At 52.7% G+C, this 22987-nt stretch overlaps 1 protein-coding gene across 1 annotated transcript in view; it reads left to right on the top strand.

The window, feature by feature from the left end:
* Positions 1-22987, top strand: part of CPNE2 (copine 2) — a 60903-nt gene that overhangs the window by 16363 nt on the left and 21553 nt on the right. Inside the window, exons 2-6 of the mRNA XM_050903732.1 lie at positions 116-312; positions 7938-8117; positions 13368-13442; positions 16835-16906; positions 21079-21162. Coding sequence (XP_050759689.1) covers positions 145-312; positions 7938-8117; positions 13368-13442; positions 16835-16906; positions 21079-21162 — 579 coding nt within the window. The 5' untranslated portion in view covers positions 116-144. The remainder of the gene's footprint in view (positions 1-115; positions 313-7937; positions 8118-13367; positions 13443-16834; positions 16907-21078; positions 21163-22987) is intronic.

The following is a 22987-nucleotide window of genomic DNA, read 5'->3' as shown; positions in this document are numbered from 1 at the left end:
AGCGTGAGGCTCTGGATGTGGCCCCACTGTCTGTACCCAACCCAACCGGCGCCGACAGAGCGTTTTCTGCCTTTCCGCTTGCACTGAGGTTTCTCTCCATTCTCGTGTCCCACAGACTGCCTGGAGCTGCTGCCACCGGAGTCCATGGCGTACACCGTGACTCCCACGCCGGCGGGGCCCGTCGGCTCCCAGTACTGCGTCTGCAAAGTCGAGTTGTCCGTCTGCGGCCAAAACCTTCTGGACAGGGATGTCACTTCCAAATCTGACCCTTTCTGCGTCCTCTTCATGGAAGTCAACGGGAAGTGGGTGGAGGTAAGTCCTGAAGTTGTGTGGATTTCCTCCTCCTGTGGTTTGCCTGTGATGGTGTCTTCTCCCTCTGCGCTCCACTACAAGGCTGGTCCTCATTCCTCCTCGAGCAGAGGTGGAAGCTCTTCTGGTCCTCCCGAGGCTGTGCGCGCGGCGCTGGTGTGTTAATTATCCTGTGCTTTGCAACTGGTCCTTTCCCCGTCGGTGCCTTCTGCTTTGTGCTGGGGGTTAGATTTAACTGCAGATCTCAAAATGCCGACCTCTGGCAAGGCACGCGACAGGCGTGAAAGGATCTTGCCACCTTCCAAGTGGTCCCAGCCCCCTCTTAGTCTGCTGTAAGCTGGGGGTGCTTCGGATTTGGGTGCCTGAAATGCTGATCCCATGGGACAGTTAGATGTTGTGAGGTCCCGCTTGCAACGGGACGTGTTTCTGGGTGAGTCAAGATAAGCTGGTTCTTGGATCCCGAGTTGCGTATGAAGCTGGTCTTTGGATTTTGCTTGAAGAGTGGCTCTTTCTAGGGGCCAGGAGTGTGCTGGATGAGGTCAGTCTGGCAGGTCAGTCCAGTGGAAAAATGCTATCCAGGGCAGCTTGTGTTCTGAACACCTGTGGCCTCCTTCAAGAACTATATCAAGGTCAACAGTCCTTAAGCCGGGCATTTCACGGACTGGTTGTGGAGAGGGCAGGACCATGGGACGGGGAAGGAGACTGTTGGGAGCTGGGTGTGCGGGGGGTTGCATCAGTTCAGCTACGGACAGACAGCAACTGGCTGGCAAATCCCAAATGAACGCTTTGCAGACATTGGTCTTTCCTCCTTACCAGAAATCTCATAAATACGTGCTTCAACTGCCGTATTTGATACCAGGAGGCCCTGAGAAGAAACTGCAGATGATCTTGTTAATTGCTTGGTTTCAGAAGCCGACTCCTTACAAATGAGAAAGCTAATTCCTACAGGAAGAGAGGAGGGGAGGGAAGGGATCGTGATGTAGGCAGTGGGATTGAGTGCACCCTCAGCAAGTTTGCAGGTCACACCAAGCTGAGTGGTGCAGTTGATTCGCTTGAGGGAAGGGATGCCATCCAGAGGGACCTTGACAGGCTTGAGAGGAGTGGGCCCATGTGAACCTCACGAAGTTCCAGAAGGCCAAGTGCAAGGTCCTGCCCCTGGGTCAAGGCAATCCCCAGTACCTGTACGGACTGGGGGATGGATGGATGGAGAGCAGCCCTGCAGAGAATGACTTGGGGATACTGGTGGGTGACAAATTGGACATGAGCCAGCAATGTGCGCTCGCAGCCCAGGAAGCCAAGTGTATCCTGGGCTGCATCAAAAGAAGCGTGGGAGGTGATTCTGCCCCTCTGCTCCGCTCTGGTGAGATCCCACCTGGAGCACTGCACGCAGCTCTGGGGTCCCCAACACGAGAAAGACATGGACCTGTCTTTCCAGAGCAGGGTCCAGAGGAGGGCCACGAAGATGATCAGAGGGATGGAATACCTCTCCTGTGAGGACAGGCTGAAAGAGTTGGGGTTGTTCAGCCTGGAGAAGAGAAGGCTCCGGGGAGACCTCATTGTGGCCTTCCTATATATACGGGGGCCTTGTAAGAAAGGTGGATAGAGACTTTTTACCAAGGCCTGTAGTGACAGAACAAGGGGCAATGGTTTTAAACTGGAAGAGGGTAGGTTTAGGTTGGACATAAGGAAGAAATTTTTTACGATGAGGGTGGTGAGACACTGGAACAGGTTGCCCAGAGAAGTTGTGGATGCCCCGTCATTGGAAGGGTTCAAGGTCAGGTTGGACAGGGCTTTGAGCAACCTGATCTAGTGACAGATGTCCCTGCCCACAGCAGGGGTTGGACTAGATGATCTTCAAGGGTCCCTTCCAACCCAAACCAGTCTGTGATCCTATGACTATCCTTCTTGCCGGCTTTGGGTGTCCCTGCTGCACCAGGACACCCCACTCAGCAGATGTGCGTGGCTGCTCGCAGCCCGGGGGCTGTGGGCACTGAGGCTGTGCACAGAGGAGCACGCTGGCATGCTCCCGCAGCTGGGGGGGTACACGTATTTTTATTTCCCTTGTATGCGCTAAGGAGCTGAGAGCTGCATTCATTTCCTCTGCCTCTGTACCCGCTCCAACACAAGCTGACTCCAGGGCAAGACCCTGCTGATAAAAGGCTCTTTAAGGACAGGAGGACTTTCCGTGGCTGTGCCATCCCTGGCGGTGGGTGAACATGGGATAAATCCGTCCCCTCCGAGATGCAGACAGCGCACAAGGAGCCCTTGTGTGTTGTTCCCAGCCCTCCGCTTCGGTGGGATGAGGCTGCCGCTAACCAGGCTAGCGGAGCGCGAGGGAATTGACCCTCAGCAGCTGTCTGAATTATTTTGTAGCATAAGTAGAACGTTGGCTTGATCTCAAAAGCTTGCTTCCCAGCATACCCACCAACTGGAAGTGTATTCCTTTGAAAATCCCCCTCCTGCGGGGATGGGGCACAGGGGTATGCAGCGTCAGGGACCAGGTGTGTGCATGCTGCCGGCACCATGGTTCATCCAGAGGTGCCCAAATTGGCTTTGAGCAGCATGACCTTGGTCATCACCAGCAGTGCTGCTGCAACGGCAAGAGGTCTCACTTGGGTGGGTCTCCCAGGCAGATGCATGTCTCGGGCAGGTTTTGCAGTTGGGGTGTGCACAAAGTGGACCGGGAACTCCTAAGGATGGTTTTCATGGTGCTTTATTGACTGTTCAGCATCTCACGTGGGGAAGCTATAGTCGTCATCTCCTTCTGCGGCAGTCCGAGTTGGGCAAGGTGCCGTCTGTGATGATAAAATTGTTGTGAATCCAAACTCCAGAGTCTGTGCAAGAACATTTAGCTCCGTACCTCAGAAAAACCTTTTGGCTACAGAGGGAAAGACTCTGGGCTAAAATGCCTGGAGAAAAAAATGGGGATTTCATTTTATAACTGCAGCTGTAGATAGTGTAAGACCTCTTTTCACTTGGTCTGGGAGGGAGCAGGTAAGCAGAGCATGGGGGTGTAATGGATGGATACAGGCACCAGTGTTGGGTGCAGCACAAAATGAGCAGCTGAAGAGCATTAAATCATGTAAGCCAAACAAAAATTGTCCCAATTCCTGGGAAATTAGGTGGTCTCGTTTTTCAGATACTTGGACTAGTTGGGCAGCCTTTGAGGCTTGGCCAAGGAGCTGGTGAATCAATGGGCATCACCTAAGGTGTCCTGCAGCTGATCTCCTCGCTGTCAGCGGGGAGGGTGCAGCGGCAAACCTCACCTTACTGTGGTCTGCAATTAACCTTGCTGAGCAGCCTGGATGAGACTAATGAGCTTTCCAGCTTTGATAGGTGTCATCTCTTTGACCTGATTGTACTTTTCAGGAATTTCTCTTTCTGTCAGTAATGTCTCAGTCCAGCAGTTTTGATTCCAAAGTTTCTTTTACAATGCAAATGTGTAGTGGATTTATTTTTTTTTTCTTTTCCTCTGCTATTTTTAGCTTCTTTTTAATTGGCACGATAGGCACTGGACGTCAGCCTTGAGCGGCAGATTGCTTGGCGCTCCACTGCTGTGGTTTCAGCGGAGGTTAGCACGTTGCACGAGCTGGCACATGGTGTGGTGTGCTTGCATGCCACAGAGTGGCCCCGGTCAACCGGCACGGCGGGGGCACAGCCGGGACCGAGATCCTCCTGCACCCACACGTGGAAGTAGTGGTTCATGCGTTTGGGCTGTGGCTGGGTGCCAGGGAGGGCCCAGAGAGGTGGGCTTGCCCACCAGAGCCTCGCAGGATGGGACACTTGGTGGACCCTTGGCAGCTCATGCCACCATGGTTCAGAGCTACCCGGGGGTGCCTGCGTTGTCCTGCATGGATTTTGGCCACACAGACGTGCCCCTTGCCCTAAGACGAACCTCTTTCCTGATCTGAAAGCGGTGGCCTTAATAACATAGCTGAAATGTAGGGGACGGATGGGGACAGCAGCAGCCTAGTGACGTGAAGCCATCCCACCACACTGCCCCTGTGTCCTCCGCACCAGGTTAGCGACACGTCCCAACCGTCGGACCTGGTGCAGGAGGTGGGTCTCCTCCTTCAGGACCGGCCCCAGCCACGGTGCTGCCAGCGTCTGAGCTGCGGCACCGGCTGATGCCGACAGAAAGATTTCTGCTCGCTGTTCTTTCTAGCTGTCACATTTGTTCCCAAATACAATTATTTTGTCTCGCTGAGCTTAATAGGAATTAAAAAATCTTTGTGAATCAGCCTTGGAGGGGGTGGGGGAGGGAGGGACAATAAACCACAGGCCGAGAAGTGACATGAAGATGGGTGATGTTTAAATGTTCTGTCTGATGACATCATCTCGCAGGAGCCATGAAAGACCCGGCCTGTGATGCCGGGAGCAGGGACACATGACTCAGCCGTGCTTCTGCCTTTGTGCCACTCTGAGTCATCCGGCCAGCCCCGCGCCTTCAGCACAAGCTTTCCTGGGCACTTGGGAGAGCATCTCCCAGTGTTGGAGCATCGAGCATCTCCATGTGTTGGGGATGCTTGAAGGTCTCTAGCCAACCTCCCTTCGGACGCTGGAGGACTCTCCAGTTGCATTCATTGAACACAAGGGCTGTCGCTGGAGATGATTTCCCGGTTTCATGCTTGATTTGTAGAATCAAGACTCTTATCCAAACAGATACCTTTAGCCTGGTTGCCTCTTAAAAACCCTTGGGCTTTTCTGCTCTTAGGTGGCAAAGCCACCTCTGCTCTTTACAGGGAACTCAGACCTGTAAGCATTGGGGCGAAGGGGAAGGCAGGAGCTGATGGCATGCTTGTCTCCTGGTGGAGGTGGTGTGAAGAGGCCTTGTATGTGATAGTGACTGGCAAGGTGACTGGCGCTCATCAAACCAAAGACCAAACCATGTGCAGCAATCAGCTGGGGCTTGTGATTTTGTTGTGCTTCGCACTGACAATAGGCAGGAGATGAAGCGCTCAGTTTAATCTGGGTGTCAAAGGAAGCCCCATCACTCCAAAGAGCTAGCTCCAGACACGTTGGCTGGGTTTTTCTTCCCCTTCCCTGGGCCACCCCTTCCAGGGCAAAGCTGGAGATGGGACCTCAAGTTATCTCCTTCGAACTGGTGCCTGGGAGTGAGAGGACTGGTTTCCCTTGCTCCCCGGCTTCCCAGTAGTTCAGAGAACATGGAAGGAGCTAAAATCCATCTCTGTTGCCCGTGCAGTCTCGTCTCCTAGGCTTGAAAGGGGATTTGTGTGTGTGGTGCTGCTGAAATAAGGTAGAGCTCATGGATGCCCACTGCTCCTGGGTCACTGCATCTCTGAGCAGAAGTTTGGTGTCCTTCGGTACGGGATGGCAGCAGAGAGGGAAGGATCCGCGTGAAGCTGCGTGGCCCTGGGCAGCTCACAGCCCACTGGTGTTGATGTATTTGATTCCCCAGAGTGCAGCAGGTGGCTATTCTGGGAACACAGCATTTACTTTACTCGTTTCTTGGCAATTAAGACAGACTAAGCAACCAACTTCAAAAAACACTGCGATAGTTGGTATATATAGCAAACTCACCACATTTCCACTCAGTCCCTCCAAAACTTGCCTCCTGTGCTGAATGATTTTCTTTGGGACTAAGGTATGTGTTTGCTTTTTTTTTTGCCTTTTTTTTTTTTTTTTGGCTTTTTTTTTTTTAAGCTTTTTCTGCTCTGCCGTACTTATTCTTGGCTCTGCAGCTCTGGCAGACATCCCGCCGTCCCACAGCCTGGCGCTGCCCGGAGATGCTGGCACGGGGGCTGTTTTCTGCGGAGGTCTTGCCCTGGGACTTAAGATGTGCAGGTGGCTCAGCCTTGCCCGGGACTGGGTGTCCTGGCTGCGAGACAAGGTGGGATGCTGGCCGGGGCAGCGGCATGGATGGAGGCTCCGTGCTGTCCTGCAGGCAGATGGGATGGTCTTCCCAGGTACTGAGGGCAGCGGCTTTTGATAAAATCACGCTGGTGAGCACCTGCCTGCCTTTCTCTTTTAATAGCCCCTGTTATCATATCCTGGGATAACAGGGCGATGTGGCAAAAGGCCGATGCTGCCAGCTCCTCTGCCAGCTCTGGTGGGCGCATGGCTGTTCCAGCTCGGATGCTCGGAGCCGTTGGCACTTCCCGTGGGGCTGCCTGGGCAGGATGCGCTTTGCCAGACTGGCTGCCACCTCTTATGATATCAATACGATATCAATAGCTGCTCTCCTGACAAAGCCGCTACTTGGTTTGCTTGCTGGAGGGTTTTCCTCCAGGCTTCGGGTGTTCGTTTCTTGTTCAGCACTCGGGCTGTGCCGCCAGCATCCTTTCTGCCCGTTTTAGCTTCATAAGGGTATGTTGCATGTTGGCTCCAAACTTGCCCTTTCCTGGTGCCTCTCAGGATGGAGGATGGCCTGGTGGGGATGATGGGTCCTGACATTAGAGTTCAGACCCTCTTTGGCCATTGATTTCCAGAAGTAAATACACCAGCTTTTCTCAGCCTCAGTTTCCCAGTTTTCCTGGTTTCTACCACTTTGGCTTAAATTGTGGATTGCTGTCTCTGTGTGAGCCCACGTCAGGAGCCTGGCTGGTGCTGCCGTCCTCCCAGCCCTCTTGCGGTCTGAGTTACGGGGTCTGGGACCGAAGCTCCATTACCAGAGGGCAGTGTCCTGGGATCTCCTGCTGTCCCCAGGATTTTTTTTTTGGCTCATGCAAGGCTTTCTGTCCGCCTGTGCCATGCTGCATCGTAAACCCACACTTCCACCGGCTGCCTGCCAAGTTTCCTCTGCTCTTATCGCTGCTCTTGGCTACGGGATGCTGCAGACCGCTGTGGTGCTTCCCCTCTGACAGCGGGTTCCCCACGCACCTTCCAGTTTCCATCATCCTCTGTGCGCTTGCCCTTCCAAGCCATTGGAGACATCGTTTCTTCCAGCCTGCTCACAATAGCTCAGGATGACAAAGTCAATTGAAGTCTTGTCTTCTGGGTCCTTCCAGCCTCTTGTTTCTCCTAATGCTTGATGAAATCCATGAAAAATGGCCTGTGGTGATTTTTTTTTTCCTCTTTTTTTCCACGGAAGGCCAAGAAAGAAGAAACCACATGAATGTTTTAGTTTGAGGTCTAGAAGGAAATGCTAGAGGGTTGCTGTTCTGGCTCGTGACACTTTTTCTTGTTTTGCTTGTCCTTGCTGTTAACTGCACAGCCTGAAAGAAACAAGCTTGGCATTACAGCTGTGAGGGTCTGGTTGAGGATCAGAGGTGTGTGAGAGCTTCAGCTCCTGGGAGAACAGGGCTTAGAAGCACATGAAACGGCTCTGGCTTCAATGAGCCTTGAGTCCGCGCCGAGCCTTGGCTGGGTGGGCGCTCCTGTCCTGGCTGTTGGCTGGGGTGGGCTTGTACAGCCCCGTGCACCCCGTCCTTGGGGATGCAGCTCTCTGCATGAAGTGTCGTTACTCGTTTAGATGGATCCCACCTTGCGTACACTGGGTATTACGGCCTGCATTTAGGGATAGCTCTGCTGAATGCCTGGTGCGCTCACTCTCTGATGGTCACTGCAGGATTTCTGGGTGGCTCTGGCTGAAGTCAGAGAAGAGACATGGCGGTGACAAAGATGGAAGATGCACATGCCTAAATGCCTCTTTTCTTTTTTCTTTGCAGCTCGACAGGACAGAGACAGCCGTGAACAACCTCAACCCAGCTTTCGCCAAGAAGTTCATCGTCGACTACCACTTTGAAGAAGTGCAGAAGCTCAAGTTTGCCCTGTTTGACCAGGACAAGTCGAGCATGCAGCTGTACGAGCATGACTTCCTGGGGGAATTCTCCTGCACGCTGGGCATGGTGAGTCTCTGAGGTCCCTGCAGCTCGCTGTCCTCCAGCAAAGGGACCCCAAATCACGTCAGCCACAGGGGCGTGGGGGGATTAGAGCTGCTACTCTTATCTACTGTAAAGTTTGCTGGGTCCTTCCTGGCAAAACTAATTTAATTTGCTTGTCACGCTTCAACTGTTGAGGTTGAACTGTTCCATGTTAGGGCTGTTGGCTACTTGCTCAAGTCTAAGCTAGTCACAGTGTGGGCTTCTGCTGGTGCCTGCGGAGAGACATCAACTGGAAGCTTTTGGAGATACCTGTATCTCACCATGGGTTATAGTAAGAGCCCTGATGACCAGCTTGGATTTGGACTTGGGAAACTTCCAGATGTTTAAAGTTAGGATGCATTGCGGTCTACCTTTCTATCTCGGTTTTGTGTGTAGCAAATCATCTCTCCTGCTTTAGCGTGTTGGTGCAGGAATGTGTCTTCTGCTCTTCCTGTGGAAAAGCTTTCAGGACTGTCACGGTTTAAGCCCAGCCGGCAACAAAGCACCACGCAGCCGCTCGCTCACTCCTCCCCACCGGCGGGACGGGCAGGAGAAAATACAACAAGAAGCTCGTGGGTCGAGACACGGACAGGGAGGGATCACTCACCACTTACGGTCACAGGCAAAACAGACTTGATTTTGGGGAAAAATAAACCAATTTAATTTGGTAACAACCAAATCAGAGTAGGATGATGAGAAATAGAACCATATCTTAAAAACACACCTTCCCCCCCCCCGCCGCCCCCTTCTTCCCGGGCTCAGCTTTGCTCCCGATTCCTCTACCTCCTCCCCGCCAGCGGCGCAGGGGGACGGGAATAGGGGTTGCGGTCAGTTCATCCCACATTGTTTCTGCTGCTGCTTCCTCCTCAGGGGGAGGGCTCCTCACACTCTTCCCTGCTCCAGCGTGGGGTCCCTCCCACGGGGGTCAGCCCTCCACGAACTTCTCCAATGTGAGTCCTTTGCACAGGCTGCAGTCCTCCACGAACTGCTCCAGCGTGGGCTCTCCCACGGAGTCACGGCCTTCTCCGGGCCCAGCCACCTGCTCCGGCGTGGGGTCTTCCACGGGCTGCAGGGGAATCTCTGCTCTGGTGCACCTCCTCCCTCTCCTTCCTCACTGACCTCGGGGTCTGCATGGTTGTTTCTCACATCCCACTCCTCACTGTAGCTCCTCCTCTTCTTCTTCCATCTTCTTCTTCCTCTCCTTCTCTTTTTACTGCAGCTCTTCTTCTTCTTCTTCCTCCACCTTTTTTTTAGCAGTCTTTCCCCTTCTTAAATATGGTATCACAGACGCGCTACCACCGTCGCTGATGGGCTCAGCCTTGGCCAGAGGCGGGTCTGACTTGGAGCCGGGGAAGCTTCTAGCAGCTTCTGACAGGAGCCCCCCCTGTAGCCCCTCCCCTGCTACACAAACCCAACACCAGAACACAATGCAATTTATGGAAGGTCTTTGTGTTCATGAGCCCAGACCCTGTTAGAAGTTGGCAGCTACATTCTCCAAACGGCTTTGTCCTCTGAGCTTGCTCTGACTCAGAGGCAGGGAATGAGGGGGATTTTTTCCATTCTTTTGCAGCATCCAGCTGCTCGGGGCTGCTGTGGTACCTGGCACGAGCGCAGGGGCTGGGAGAAACTGTCTCTGCTGTGCTCAGTGCTGGGAACCGGGGGAAGCAGACACTGTAATAGGTGGCTCGGCATGGACAGCCAGCCCAGGGTGTTCAGGGAGGTTCGTGAATGCAATCGCTTTATTACACAGACTGCAGTATGGCACTGCACACGGCAAGGGGGGCCGAGTGACCTCACCATTGCCAACTCAAGAGCTTGATGTGTTAGATGAGCACTGTCATTTACAGAGTTTGAGGTTTAACGTCTGGGGTTTTGGAAGTGCTCTGTGACGACCTAATTCTGTTCCTGCAGAAGTTAAGAGCCAGCGCAGGCAACAGCGCAGGCCAGTGTTCAGTGATTTAGACCAAATCCATCCTTTACCGTTAGTTCTCCTGTTGCTAAAATGCAGCCACCTCTGGAGCAGGGCAGTTCAGCAATGCTCATTGTGAAGGCCATGGTCTTGGTGGAAGCTGCAAGCAGAGAATTTATGGACATAAGGAAACAGAGGTGAAACCTTACTGTTCCTAAACGTGGCTCTGCAGAAGTCCAGGGCTCTGCAGGCTCATGCTGGAGAGGAATGTTATCTGTATGTGCTGGGGAGGAAGGTGGAAGAGTCTGACCTATCTCCTCCCGCTTGTTGGGTCTCCCAGACGAGCTGTCCTGGTTTCGGCTGGGATAGAGTTAATTTTCTTCCTAGTAGCTGGTATAGTGCAGTGTTTTGGATTAATGTTGATAACACACTGATGTTTTTAGTTGTTGCTAAGTAGTGTTTATACTAAGTCAAGGATTTTTCAGCTTCTCATGCCCTGCCAGCAAGAAGGCTGGAGGGGCACAAGAAGCTGGGAGGGGACACCGCCAGGACAGCTGACCCAAAGTGGCCAAAGGGATATTCCATACCATATGATGTCATGCCCAGTATATAAACTGGGGGAGTTGGCCAGGAGGGGCGGATCGCTGCTTGGGAACTAACTGGCCATCGGTCGGTGAGTGGTGAGCAATTGCATTGTGCATCACTTGTTCTGTATATTCTAATTCTTTTAGTATTATTATTGTAATTTTATTATTTTTTTATTATTATAATTATCATTATTATCATTATTATTTCCTTCCTTTCTGCCCTATTAAACTGTCTTTATCTCAACCCACAAGTTTTACTTTTTTTCCGATCCTCTCCCCCATCCCACTGGGTGGGGGAGCGAGCGAGCGAGCGGCTGCGTGGTGCTTGGTTGCTGGCTGGGGTTAAACCACGACACGAGCCCAACCCTTTCTGGTGCTCTGAAAGGCGATTAGCTCAGAGCATGAGACTGGACAGGCCATCCTGTGGTTGCGGTCATGGTGGGGACGGACGGCTGTTGGCAGGTCCCACAGCCAAGGTGCTTGCTCAGAACTGTTGATGGTTTAGCCATGGTGGCTGTCGGGCATGGCATAACTGTCTACTGTGTCTTTAGGCACAGCTGGTGGTCTTAGTCCGTCAGAAAAAGAGAGAGCTCTGAACTTCTGTCATGTCATACAAGTGTTTACACTCTGCAAAAGAGAACTTGGCTTATGTGTGTGCCCAGTTTTTGATGAGTTTTTGCAGCGGTTCCCATGTGAACTTCTTGGTGACCTTTAGTCCACAACGAGACACCAGCTTGGAATGGAGGGATCTTCTCATTTTCCCTTTTTTTCTGAAATCCTCTGTTAGCCTCCTCTCCCTGTGGCCAGCACGGGCTTGCAGCACAGCCCGGTCGCGGGGCAGAGGTGGACCGGAGGGGTAGCACGTGCGCAAGGGTGCCTGGTGAGGAGAGGGGTGAAACAGGGCGGACGGGGCTTTGTGGGTTCAGCCACCCTGCTGTGGGTTTTCTGATGGCTGGATTTTGTCTGGTGAGATGTTTTCGTAAGCCTGCCCGGTTTTGAGGCACGAGCAGCTCTTAGAAGGGAAGAACAGCTGTGGGCAGCAAAAACCGCACAGCGAGCATCTGACTTTTCAGTTCCGAGTTTGCATCTGAGCTCTGTCAGATTAGCCAGATTGTTTTATTGCAGCTAATTAGGTCTGTGGTAAGATTTAAAAGGACGATTGGATCATTTGCGGGCCCGTAATGACCTCTGCGGCCGAAGGAAATGTAACAGGGATCAAATTGCAGGCTGGAGGGTGTCCGTGGTTTCTGCTAGCCAGAGTTGCGAGGAGATTTCGCCTCCCTGTACATAGCGTGGCACAAACATCCAGTTACGCTGGCTGGTGATTCCTATCGATTTATGGATCAAAAGCACCAGGACATGGCTGGGTAGCCACAATGGGAAAGGGTTTTTGCCTTGAAATGGCAAGAATCATAGGAACACAGAATGGTTTGGGTTGGTCATCTAGTCCAACTCCTGCAATGAGCAGGGCCATCTTCAACTGGATCAGGTTGCTCAAAGCCCCGTCCAACCTGACCTTGAATGTTTCCAGGGATGGGGCATCGACCACCTCTCTGGGCAACCTGTGCCAGTGTTTCATCACCCTCATCGTAAAAAATTTCTTCCTTAGAAGAAATCTGAATTTCTTCTAAGTAGTAGAATCTACTACTTCTATTCTTCTATCGTAGTCTGAATCTACCCTCCTTTAGTTTACAACCATTACCCCTTGTCCTATCGCAGCAGCCCTACTAAAAAGTCTGTCCCCATCTTTCTTATAAGCCCCCTTTACGTATTGAAAGGCTGCAATAAGGTCTCCCTGGAGGGAGGAGAACATTTCTGGGGAGCAATGGGAGGAATCCAAGCATGACTGGGTCACCTGGACGGCAGGAGCAACAAGTTAAGCCATTTCATTACGTGGTTTTTTTTAATTGTTATTATTTTCTGACTGTGTGATGTAGGACCAAAGGTGGAGGCAGAAGGATGGATGGGACTGCACTTTTTCAACTGCAACCCCTAGATCTCGAATGGGTCCCCACTAGGTATGGGAGCAGAGCACAAATAGTTCCAGCAGGTTGCTGGACCCCCACGTGAGGGTCTGCGCCTCGTGGGGAAAACTTACGGGATCCCCAGATCTGAAGGCGACCGAAACTCAGTGAGCTGGGAAAAATCTCAAGGGGTTTAATTCAGCTCCCAGACCATCCTGTCTGGCCTCTTACAAGCTGGAAGGGAAGGGGAGAACATGCCTTTGGGGGGTGCTGACCCCTGTGCCTTGCTCGGCAGCAGCTGTGCAGGGGGTCCAGAACGATGCTGGGGGAGAGCATCCGGCTTGTCATCAGGATTCACCCGTGGAAACGTGGCCTCAAAGCAAGTTGCTGGCAGGGGTCGTGCTAGAAGTATTTAAAATGGGGTTTGAAAGGTTGAGCTGTGATTTTGCTGGGAACAAATCACGGTCCTTCGGATGTGTGAGGTCCCGCTGACCTGCTCCACACAAAGAGCCGGTCCCTGGGTTCAGCGGGAGGTGATGCTTCAGCCTCTTGCGCCGTCGCTGCTCTGCGCCATTCAGCTGCTGCCCTGCACCCCATGGACTCGGGTGACAGTGGTGACATTCACAGTATCACGGTCATCCCTGTGTGTGAAGTCTTTCTTCTACTGTTGTGAATGCTTAATCTGAATTAACTAACGTGAGCAATGATCAGTTGCTTATGAGTCTGCCTTTGATCACTTGTACAATCATGGCTTTATTTTCTTTGGCTTCTCTAGATCGTCTCCAGCAAGAAAATAACAAGGACCCTCCTTCTGGGGAATGGCAAGCCGGCTGGGAAAGGGATGATAACGGTACGGTTGCTTCTTTACGTTACCTACTGAGTGTGTGAAGGCGGATAATAACCTGGGGGCGATGCAGGACACTCACCTGGGGTCCAGGAGACCGGGGTTTATCTCATGAACATTGTTCCCTTTACCTCCCACTTTGCTGCCCACTTTGGTCTGTTTGGAGGACGATTTATTTGGGGCAGGGACCATCTTGCCCGGTGTCTGCCTGGTGTCCAGCGGTGTGAGTCTTCAACCTCTGCTGCGGTCTCTGAAATAAGAAAAACCTCAATCTGGAGAAGTACAAAGTATATCTATGCTGCTGCTGTTTGTTATCTGGTACAACATGCCTGCTCAGCCCTCCCTGGCGCAGCGGGAGGTAAGAGGGCTGATTCCTTTGCCAGCGATGGGTGGTTTTGTTTGTAGGAAGAGGATGGGAGCTGTGCCGTAGCAACAACTCTCATAGCAACAGCCGCTGCTCCTGATGCAGACCCCTTCGGGCAGTGGCCTTCCCACTGCGGATCTATTTAGTGATGGATTTTTTTAAAAAGAAAAGACTAAATTTAGGTGCGTTTCCCTCCTGCCACATCTCCCATCCTTTTTGGATCTCTTCTGCGTTACGTGTTTTGTGAGATGCGCAGGCGGGCAGCAGAAGTGTGGAAGAAAAGGCCAACAAGGAGTTAAATTTCCGTCAGGTTTAAAAGCACTGGAAGGGTTTAAAAGCAGTTTAAAAGTCTAGGACCTGGCTGCTGCGAGGGCATCTCCATCGCTGTTTGCTCTAGAGGCTGGGAAGATGCTGCCAGCTTTTCTCTCTTAATTGCTGCAGTTAGTCTTTAAACGCCAGAGGAAAAGCCGCAGTGAAGTTCACAAGCGGTGCCTGATGCCGTGTGCTGTCCCCGAGGAGCGGGCTCTCAACACTCCGTCCGACGCTCGAGTGGGAAGAGCTGGAGCAGATGAAAAGTTTCCAGTCAAGTTCAAAGGTTACGTGCTTTAAAAAAAAGGAAGGTCCCAGTCTGTCACTAATGCGTCATTAAAAATCAAAGGGTCTGAGACGTCTGCTTCATTTTGTACCACTGATGCAATTTTCTGATCTGGGTTTTTTTTGCCCTGGCTTGGACTGGGTGATGACAGCTGGGTCGTGTGTGGTGGGCACCTTTCCCCGCTGCTTGGCACAGTGCTGGAGCATGGGCTATGGACACCAACAAAGGAGCAGGCTTCTGCTTTGGACTCACTCCTATAAAACATGGAGTTTGAAGCCAAACCCTGCCTTCCTCACCCCCATCCCCTTCAATTTTGCTCAACTATCCTTTTTCTTAACTGAGATGCCACAAGAGTGAATGCAACAGAACCTTGGCTGGATGGACGGGATTGTGTGGGGGTCCCTAGGTTTGAAGAGATGGGGAAAATCCCAAAGCAAGCCACAGTGTTTGTAGAAATCAATCCCAAGATCTTGCCGCACGCCTCTGCCGGACACAGTGGTGGGGTTGTTGTTATGGTCCATTCTGGCCAAGAGAAGATGCCACCAGCAGCTTGCGGCAGTGTGGCACAAGGACGTACCTGGCTTCTCTGCACGGTCTGGCTTTTACATAGCTTGCAGTGAGCCCTAAAATGCTGGACACCAACTGGCGTGCTTTTGCGGGGATCAGCAAAGGGCAAATTTCATCCGCTTCCCTACAGCTCCTCTTCCTCACGCTGGTTTTGGTGACTGTGCGCGCCCACCGAGGACTAGGTGGGAGAGAAAACCGATGCTGTGGCTTTGCAATAGGGAACTTCTGACTTCACGGCTATACGGGGCAGAGGGGAAAATTGGGTTTTGCATGCGGTGAATGGGTCCTCTGTGGACCAAAGAGCGGCGTCCTCCATGGAAAGGCTGGGAGGTTGTTGGGGAGCTGCGGCTCGTCCCCTCGCCCAGCTGCCCAGGCAGATTCAAAAGCTGCGTCTCTGCCTCCTCATCTCTCTCAAACTCCCCAGCTCTCCTAAGTGCCAATAACCCTCTGATTGCTTGTTCTGCAGAAAATTGTTCCCTTGATTTCTGCAAGTTTTTCTAAAAGCCTTGCTGTAATTATGCTGCGTATCTCCGGTGAAGGACAGCCTCCTTGTGAGAGCCAGCAAACAGCCGTGCTTGGGAGCACTGTGCATGAGGAAAATGTCCACGCTGTGCTCCTGGCCGTGCCGGTGCCGGCTCCTGCCCGGGGAGGATGCTGCGGCCAAGGATGCCGGGGGACGCCGGGGGACGGCTCAGCCCGCCCCGGGGAGCGGAGGAGGGAGAGGTGGGGAGCAGATGCTTGGGCAGGACACAGCCTTGAGGAAAAAAATACAAGTGATTCAGAAAACGGCTAGTAACAGAAGTGAATAAATGTGTTTTTTTGTTATAAACATTCCCTTTCTTAAAATACCAAGAGACTCATTAGACCACATTCCAGACAAAACCGGCCCACTGGTGGTTGGCAGCCGAAGCCCTTCTGGAGCGTATGTGAGTAAAGTCTCTTAAACTGAAGAAATCCGGGCTGCACTCCTGCCTGCTGTAGCTCCTCAGGAGCAACAACGGAGTTCTCATCCTTGGGGCCGTCTCGTTGGGTGATCGTGCAGAGACGTGGCTCAAGTCCTTGGTGCTGCCGGCGTCTCCCCCAAGGGATGGGGCAGCTGCTTTTTGCCGTGCCCGGACTGGGACATGGAGGCCAAGGTGGCACATCTTGCTGGCAAGGGTTTTTATGGCTCCTGCTTCCTCTTGGCTTGGTCCTTGGAGGCTTCACCAGGCCCGGCACATGAAAAGCCACCTGAGACCGGCTCAGGTGTGACACCCAAGAAAGGGGATGAGTTTGTTCCCAGAAGCTTCGTTTTAGATCTGATGGCACGGGGGAAGGAGGCTGCTTGGGGTGTGCTGGCACCTCATTCTCCCTTCGGGTTGTCCGTTCAAGAGGCTTAATTGTACCTGTTGACTCCCAGCCCTGCAAATGAACGTGTTTCACGTGGACCCGGCCCCAGCGATGAGGCTGTGGAGGTCGGTGGATGTCACAGGGGCTCCAGCTGCAGCACCAGCATCGTAGCTGGTAGCCTGCTAAAAAAAAAAGTATCCTGTTTTGTTCTAAAGCCGGTGTGTCACTGCCTTGGCGCAGGGTAAATGGCAATGCCCATCCAGGGGAAGTCTGGGCTTTTTCTCCATCCTTCTCCATTCCAGGGAGAAGCTGGGAAGTAGGCTTTGGTCCCAAACTGATCTGCAAAGGTAAAATCAGTTTAACTCCTCAATAGTGAAATACTGTGTGCATTAGATCATCCGGTCCCTTAGCTGGGAAATGGGTTTTGCAGGATTTGTGCAGGTATCTTCAGAGTGCGCGTCCTCAGGGTCTGAATTCTCCTCTGGCTTGGTGCTCACTTTCTTTTCGTGCTGAAAACGAATACAGCCTTCCCTTGTCTTTCAGATAGCTGCCCAAGAGCTCTCGGATAACAGGGTGATTACTCTGAGCATGGCCGGCAGAAAACTGGATAAAAAGGTGAGTGGGGTTGTGTCTGAGGGATGCAATGTTAAACTTCTCTCCTTCATAGGCTAAGGGATCTAAAGAAATCTCTGCTTTTGGGTATAGCAGTGACAGAAAATAGTCCTACTGGAGAAAGCACTAGGGTGAGACTGGGGGGGTTCAAGTCCTGGCAGTGCCACTGGCTGCTGGGTACGCCCGTGCCTCAGTTTCCCTATTGTCACGGTATTGCTTTCTTCATCACGTGCGTTGAGATGGAAAGATTACGTGTGGCACAGGATCTGTGTACTAGCATGTCTTAAAGACAGCAGATTTACTACTTCAGTGGCTGTCGTTTGGAAATGTCTCCTGACGGCGCTGGCAGTTTTGATGCCGCTTGAACCCGTATCTCAGAACTGCCGAGAGCTCCTGGCTTGTCGCCGTCAGCCCCTCTGGAAATGGAGTCAACATCTGCTTGTATATCAAACAGTAGGGCCCGTCTTTTCCGAGGAAGAAGCGTTGACCTCACGGAGGCAGGTAACGCGTGAGTTTTGCTTTGGATATGTTTCGTAGGAAACCATGAGCCTTTCTGAACAAAGCCGTCTGACCTTATTTACCAGGCAACCAGAGCTATTCCTCTTAAACCAGTGCTGTTGCTAAGCAATCGCTGGGAATATTATTTTTTCATTCTTCCTAGTCTCTCCGGAGCTTGCGTTACTGTCAGGATGGCCCTCAGTTTTCAAACCAGGTTAAAGCAAGCATCCAGGCAGAAGGGTATTTGCTGGGGCAGAAGACGTGGTTTGTCCAGTCCCGTTGTCCAAAGCGGATGGATGCCTGGTTTATCCAAGGGTTTTTCCCACCTGTTGGGAACGGCTGTTTTTTCGCCCTCCTGCTTACCCTGCCTAGTGCAAGGAGCCAAATGCCCGTTAAGAAATCCCCAAATAACTCCATTTCATAAATGGGCTGGAAGATGTCCTTGAGTTGGTGGCTTCCTCTGAGACGGGGCTGAGGGTCAACCCCACGCATGTCAATGAAGACATCCCTAATGCAATAATTTTCTTCCGGCGTCCCAAGAAAAAGCCTCTGCTCCCTTGCAAAGCAAAGGATGGGATTTCACAGCAGGCTTGGTGCCCTTCCTTCGTGCTTCAGGGTCCCTTTGCAGCTGTGGCCTTTGTGAAGAGCAGGGCCAAGGCCCTGGGTCCTCCCTGCAGCGCTGGTACCTCAGGCATACGTCCACTTGTATCGGCAGCTTCCTTGGTGGCATCACTTGCTCCATGGGCAGGAGCTGCCTTTCTAATCTGGTTTGCAACCAAGTTCCTCTCCCAGGTTATGGTAAGGTGACATCTTTTGATATTCTTCAACTAGGACATGATACCTGTGGGTCTGCTACCCTTCAGCCTCACAGTCAAGGTATGGAAATTGAGCATCTACCTGGTTACACTGGGATAAGGACTGTGAATAATCCTATTCTTCCTGGGTCTCCCTCCAGTTTATCAATAGGTGTCAGCAGAAAGCTCCTTCCTCGGTGACTGCCTGCCGTCACCAAGAGCTAACGAGGTTTCTTTGCCGATTCCCATAACACAGCACAGCGTTGCAGTGCTCAAAGTCCTGCTCATGGACAAAGGACGTTCATGTCACTTCACGCAAATTAAAATGGTCTCTGAACAAGGAAATTGGACAAAACACAATATTTTGGGGTCATTGTTGGTCATGGATGAAATGCAACCGTGGGAGTTGGGTAAAACTTGTTTAAGCTTAGGAGAGACAGCGGAGAAGTGGCTAAGCAAAAGACCACAGGGGTAAGGCTGGGGGGGTAACACCCTCCTGCACCACGCAGCACGTAGCTGGGGGGCACGGCCAGAGGCTTAGACATCGTGTGAAGGGATGACATCTCACAGGATTTCATGGTGGGGCCATGGGATCATCTCGCTGCACATGCCGAGCCGAAGCTGTGAGCATCCCTTACCGGCAGCTGTGCCACAAACCCAGCCTGGAGCCGTGCCCGGCCCCAGGCAGCTCCTTCTGCCGTGACCACCCTGAGGCTGGGACCTCTCTCAGGCCGCCGGCAGGTCCTCCTCCACATCACACGTCCATGGTTTCTCCACCCGCGGCTCACTACCTTGCTTTAAATGCCGGAGCTGCACAGCGGGAGCATGTCAGCAGCAGAACCAGCCTGAGGCTCTTGTACCTTATGTCAGATCAGCTCTTGGGAGAGTTGTTTTAAGAAAAAATATCTTGCAGAAGAGGACACATTTTCACCTGGGACCAGCCTGGTGAACTCGGCCCCAGAGCCATGTGTGCCACCGCAGCTGCAGGGACGGCAGGAGGGCAGCGATGCTTCGGCACGGCTTGGGGAGAGCAAGCACTGCGAGCCAGGATTGGTGCTGGAAGCTGTCGTTTGGGGAGCTGCATCTGGTGGAAGGGCCACCTCTGCCCTCCTTGTCCGTGGTGTGCAAGGACCAGTTTGGACGATTCAGATTCTTGGACCAGTTTGCAGATCGATCTGGTCTGCTGAGCTCCTTTGGTTGCTCAGTTTCCATCTCCCGCCAGGCTTGCAGGGGTGAGATGTTTGTGGTTTTGACGTTTTAAAATAGCAGCCCACAATCCTGTGGCTTGGAGGCATCTCCCACTCTGCTTTGAATGGAGCAGGGCTGACCGGACTTGCAAACCAGGCTGCTCCACGTGGGATGGCAGCAGACATCCTTCAAAGCTCCCTGCTGTCAGCTGAGCCGGTGCCTCCACCAGCCCACGCTGGGTTGGTGCTGATGAAACCGCGTTGGGTTGCAGGTCAAGCCAGCATAGGCAGGGTCAGGTACCCACCGCTGGTTCTTTAATCCATCAGTGAAGCTTGGAAGTGCCAAGGCCAGGCTGTGGATGAGCAGGATCAGAGCTGCGCCATAACCGTAATCTTGCAGAAAGAATGGCTTGGTTTTCTCTCCTACAAACATGTGAAAAAGGGTAGGAGAAAAATAGCCTCATCTCACCAGAGAGCATCCCTGCAAGCCTTTATGGTCTGCTCTTCTGGCAGAAGAATTTTGACTGAAGCAGGTTGTAGTTTCTCCAAGCCAAAACACTTTGCAGTGATTTACTTCTCCGGCTGGCTTTGGAAACAGGATTTGGAGAGAAACGTTAATGGGTTTTCTGCTGGGGCATCACTAGAGCCTGTGTCCGTTCCAGCTGCCACCTCCTGGGCTGGCTGTGGACAGGGGCTCCTGGGGCATCCATGGTTCCTCCTCCTCCATGAGCAGCCCCCTGCATCCCCCCCGCGTCACTTGGAAGCCCAAAAAGCTCCTGTTCAAACCTGTAAGAAGTTCCTCCAGCTCTTTGCAGGACTCAGGCACCCACCTCCCTCTGGGAAGAAAACCCGGCTGAAATGGCTTGAGTTCTCAGTAAATCATTTGGAATATTTTGGGCTTGGTTTCTTGTTAGCCGCTTCTTAGTCGTTCTGAATGGGAATGAAGTTCTGCTTAGAAATGCTGGAGTTTCCCTGTCTCAGTGCCACCAGCGCCGCCCTCCTCTCCGGGCTGCGGGTGCCCCGAAGTAGCCCCCATGCCAATACCCGGCAGGGACGCGTATGTATGTGTACATATTTCTCCTAAACCAGCAGCCCTTTTATCGGGGGAGTATCTGAGGAGACGCTGGCAGGAAAGGCAGCGCACACTGACTCAGGGCTGCGTATCTTGGAGGGTGTTACATGATCTCTGTCAACACCAGGACAGCTTGCTCCTTAAAGATTTCCTCTGCTCATGCTTTACCGCTGTGTGTAGGAGGGTGTTTTTTTTCCTTTTTCCCCCAAGACACTTGTGCACTTCATAATTCTGTTTTTCCTTTGAAGCTTTGGATGTTTTTCCAAGACCAAACGCAGCTGCCTCCCAGCTGGGGTTGTTTTCCGTGGCATCTGCGTCCAGAGAGCTCGCCGGGTGGCGGGCGCCCGCCGGCAAATCCCACGGGCGCGCGCCGGGGTGCCGACTCGCCCGCCACATCAGTGCCAAAACGCGGTGCGAAAGTCAAGGGGATTCGCGTGACCAGGACACGGAGGGGTGGCAGGGTGCTGCCCGTGGGTGCTGCCTGTTTGCCGGCGTGCTTGAGCTGGTCTTGTGTGGATATGAGGGTGTCTGCAGGGTTGGCACTGCCGGGGAAAGGAGGTCTCTCTTGGACCGGCTGTCTCTGCTTGCAGAGCACCGTGTAACCTGTCCTGTTCTTCTCCCCAGGACCTGTTTGGAAAGTCAGACCCCTTTTTGGAGTTTTATAAACCTGGTGACGATGGGAAATGGATGCTGGTCCACAGAACGGAGGTGAGCGTGACTCTCACTTAAGCTGCTGAGACACCACCATCCTTACATCAGCTCCTCTTGCCCTTCATGGCATTATCTCATCGATCACCCATAAAGCAGGGTGGGATCCAGGGATTTCAAAATCTCACGGGCTGCCTTCCCGGTGTCCAGCTGACGCTGCTGGACTCCAGCGGATGAAGATTTACTGAGGCCAGGAAGGTCTTGAGATCTTTTCTGTGCTAGTCATGACTGTATCTACCAAGCGGACGGAGATGGTCTTTTAACCTGTGTCAACCTTCTGGCCCAGCCTGGGTGCGGGCAGTGCCCGGGACCACTCTCCCTCCACGTGCAGGAGCAGCGGGATGAGTTGCGACCTGGGGAGATGGTGGAGAGAGGTGGTGGGAGGTGGCCCAGGGAACGGTAGTGGGGAAAGGTTAAAACGAGCTTTTGCCAGATCCTCAGCTAACCTGGGAGGATGCTCAGGTGGCTCCAGCTTCAGTGCAAGAGCACTCAGGCTCGTGTCCGACAGAGCCGAGCCCTGGCTGAGCAGGCAGAGACCCGTACCGGGGTCCTGGTGGGTATGGGCAGAAGCAGCTGACCCCTCCCTGTCCCTCATTCATACCCGCTGCGATATTTTCCTCTGAACTCCTTTCTGGTTATGTTCTCAAGCTGCTAAAGCCAGTGATATTACGGATAAGAGGCACAGCACAGGCAGGGAGAAGCTCGCTTGCAGGGGCGTTTGCTGGGAGAGGCAGAAGGCTGGCTTCTGCTTTAGCACCAGGCTAATAAGTACTTTCCTATGGCTTTTTTTTCCCCCTCCTCAAAGCTTGTTTCAAGGCTTTTTTTTTTTTCCCCCCACATAGTTCCTGGCAGCTGGCAGAAAGAGAAGGGGGCGATCGCTGCAGGAGGGGCTCACAGCAGCCTCCGTGTGGAGGAAGAGGGTTCCATCACACCCCATCTCACACCCCTCTTTTTCCTATCCCCATCTCACACCTCTCCTTTTCTTGTCCCCTCAAGGCTCGGTTAAGGAGCCCGTTGTCCCACCGCAGCAAATTGCTGTAACAAAACACAGTGTGAACTCACGCAGAAGGAGAGGGTAGTATTTATTTTCAAAGTCTCTCCGTACGTTGGTTTTTACCACTGCTGTGCAAAGTCCATGAGGATTTCCTTCACTCGCACACCCCCATGCACGTGAGCACCAGGACGTGTGTACCACCATGTGTCCTGTGGTACCGATCCAGGCCGTCCTTTTAACCCTAGCTCTGCTGTTTATTTTTCGGTGCTTCCCCACACACGTTTCCGTGCATATTTAATTCATACCAACCTTCATATTTCTCTTGTATTTCTGTGGGAGCAGGCTGGGACCTCGTTTGGTTGCTTCCTCATGGTTTAGTGTGGGTAGCTGGGCTTTGACTCACCGAGAGGTATTTCTCAGATGTGGGGATTTTGAGTGACCTCCAGCCCTTCCTCCTGGAAGAGGCGTGGGAATTGGGAGCGCGGCTGTGCACCAGCCGTCACTGGGAGCTCTATAAGCAGGTCAGGTTTATGGGGAGCAGATGTATATACTGATTTTTCCTCTGGGTTGCTGCCTGGTTCCTCCACTGTCCTGTCTTGCTGGATGAGTCTAGCCAGGTTTTCTTCCGAGTAATGGGTGCTTCAACAGCCTCCTCCTTACCAGCCCCGAATGTATCCCGCTTCCCTCAGAGGAATCCCATACCAGGCGACCATCTTTGTGTTTTGAGGCTGGACACGAAGAAATAAGGTTCCCCATTCTTTCAGCTTTCAGTGCGGGAATATAACCAGCTCTCAGTCTGATGCTGGCATTTCCCATGCCACCACGGAGGTG

Source organism: Gymnogyps californianus, chromosome 12, assembly GCF_018139145.2.
Source record: "Gymnogyps californianus isolate 813 chromosome 12, ASM1813914v2, whole genome shotgun sequence".
Taxonomy (NCBI): Eukaryota; Metazoa; Chordata; class Aves; order Accipitriformes; family Cathartidae; genus Gymnogyps; species Gymnogyps californianus.
Note: the sequence above shows the minus strand (reverse complement) of the source record. Positions and strands in the feature narration are given on the sequence as shown.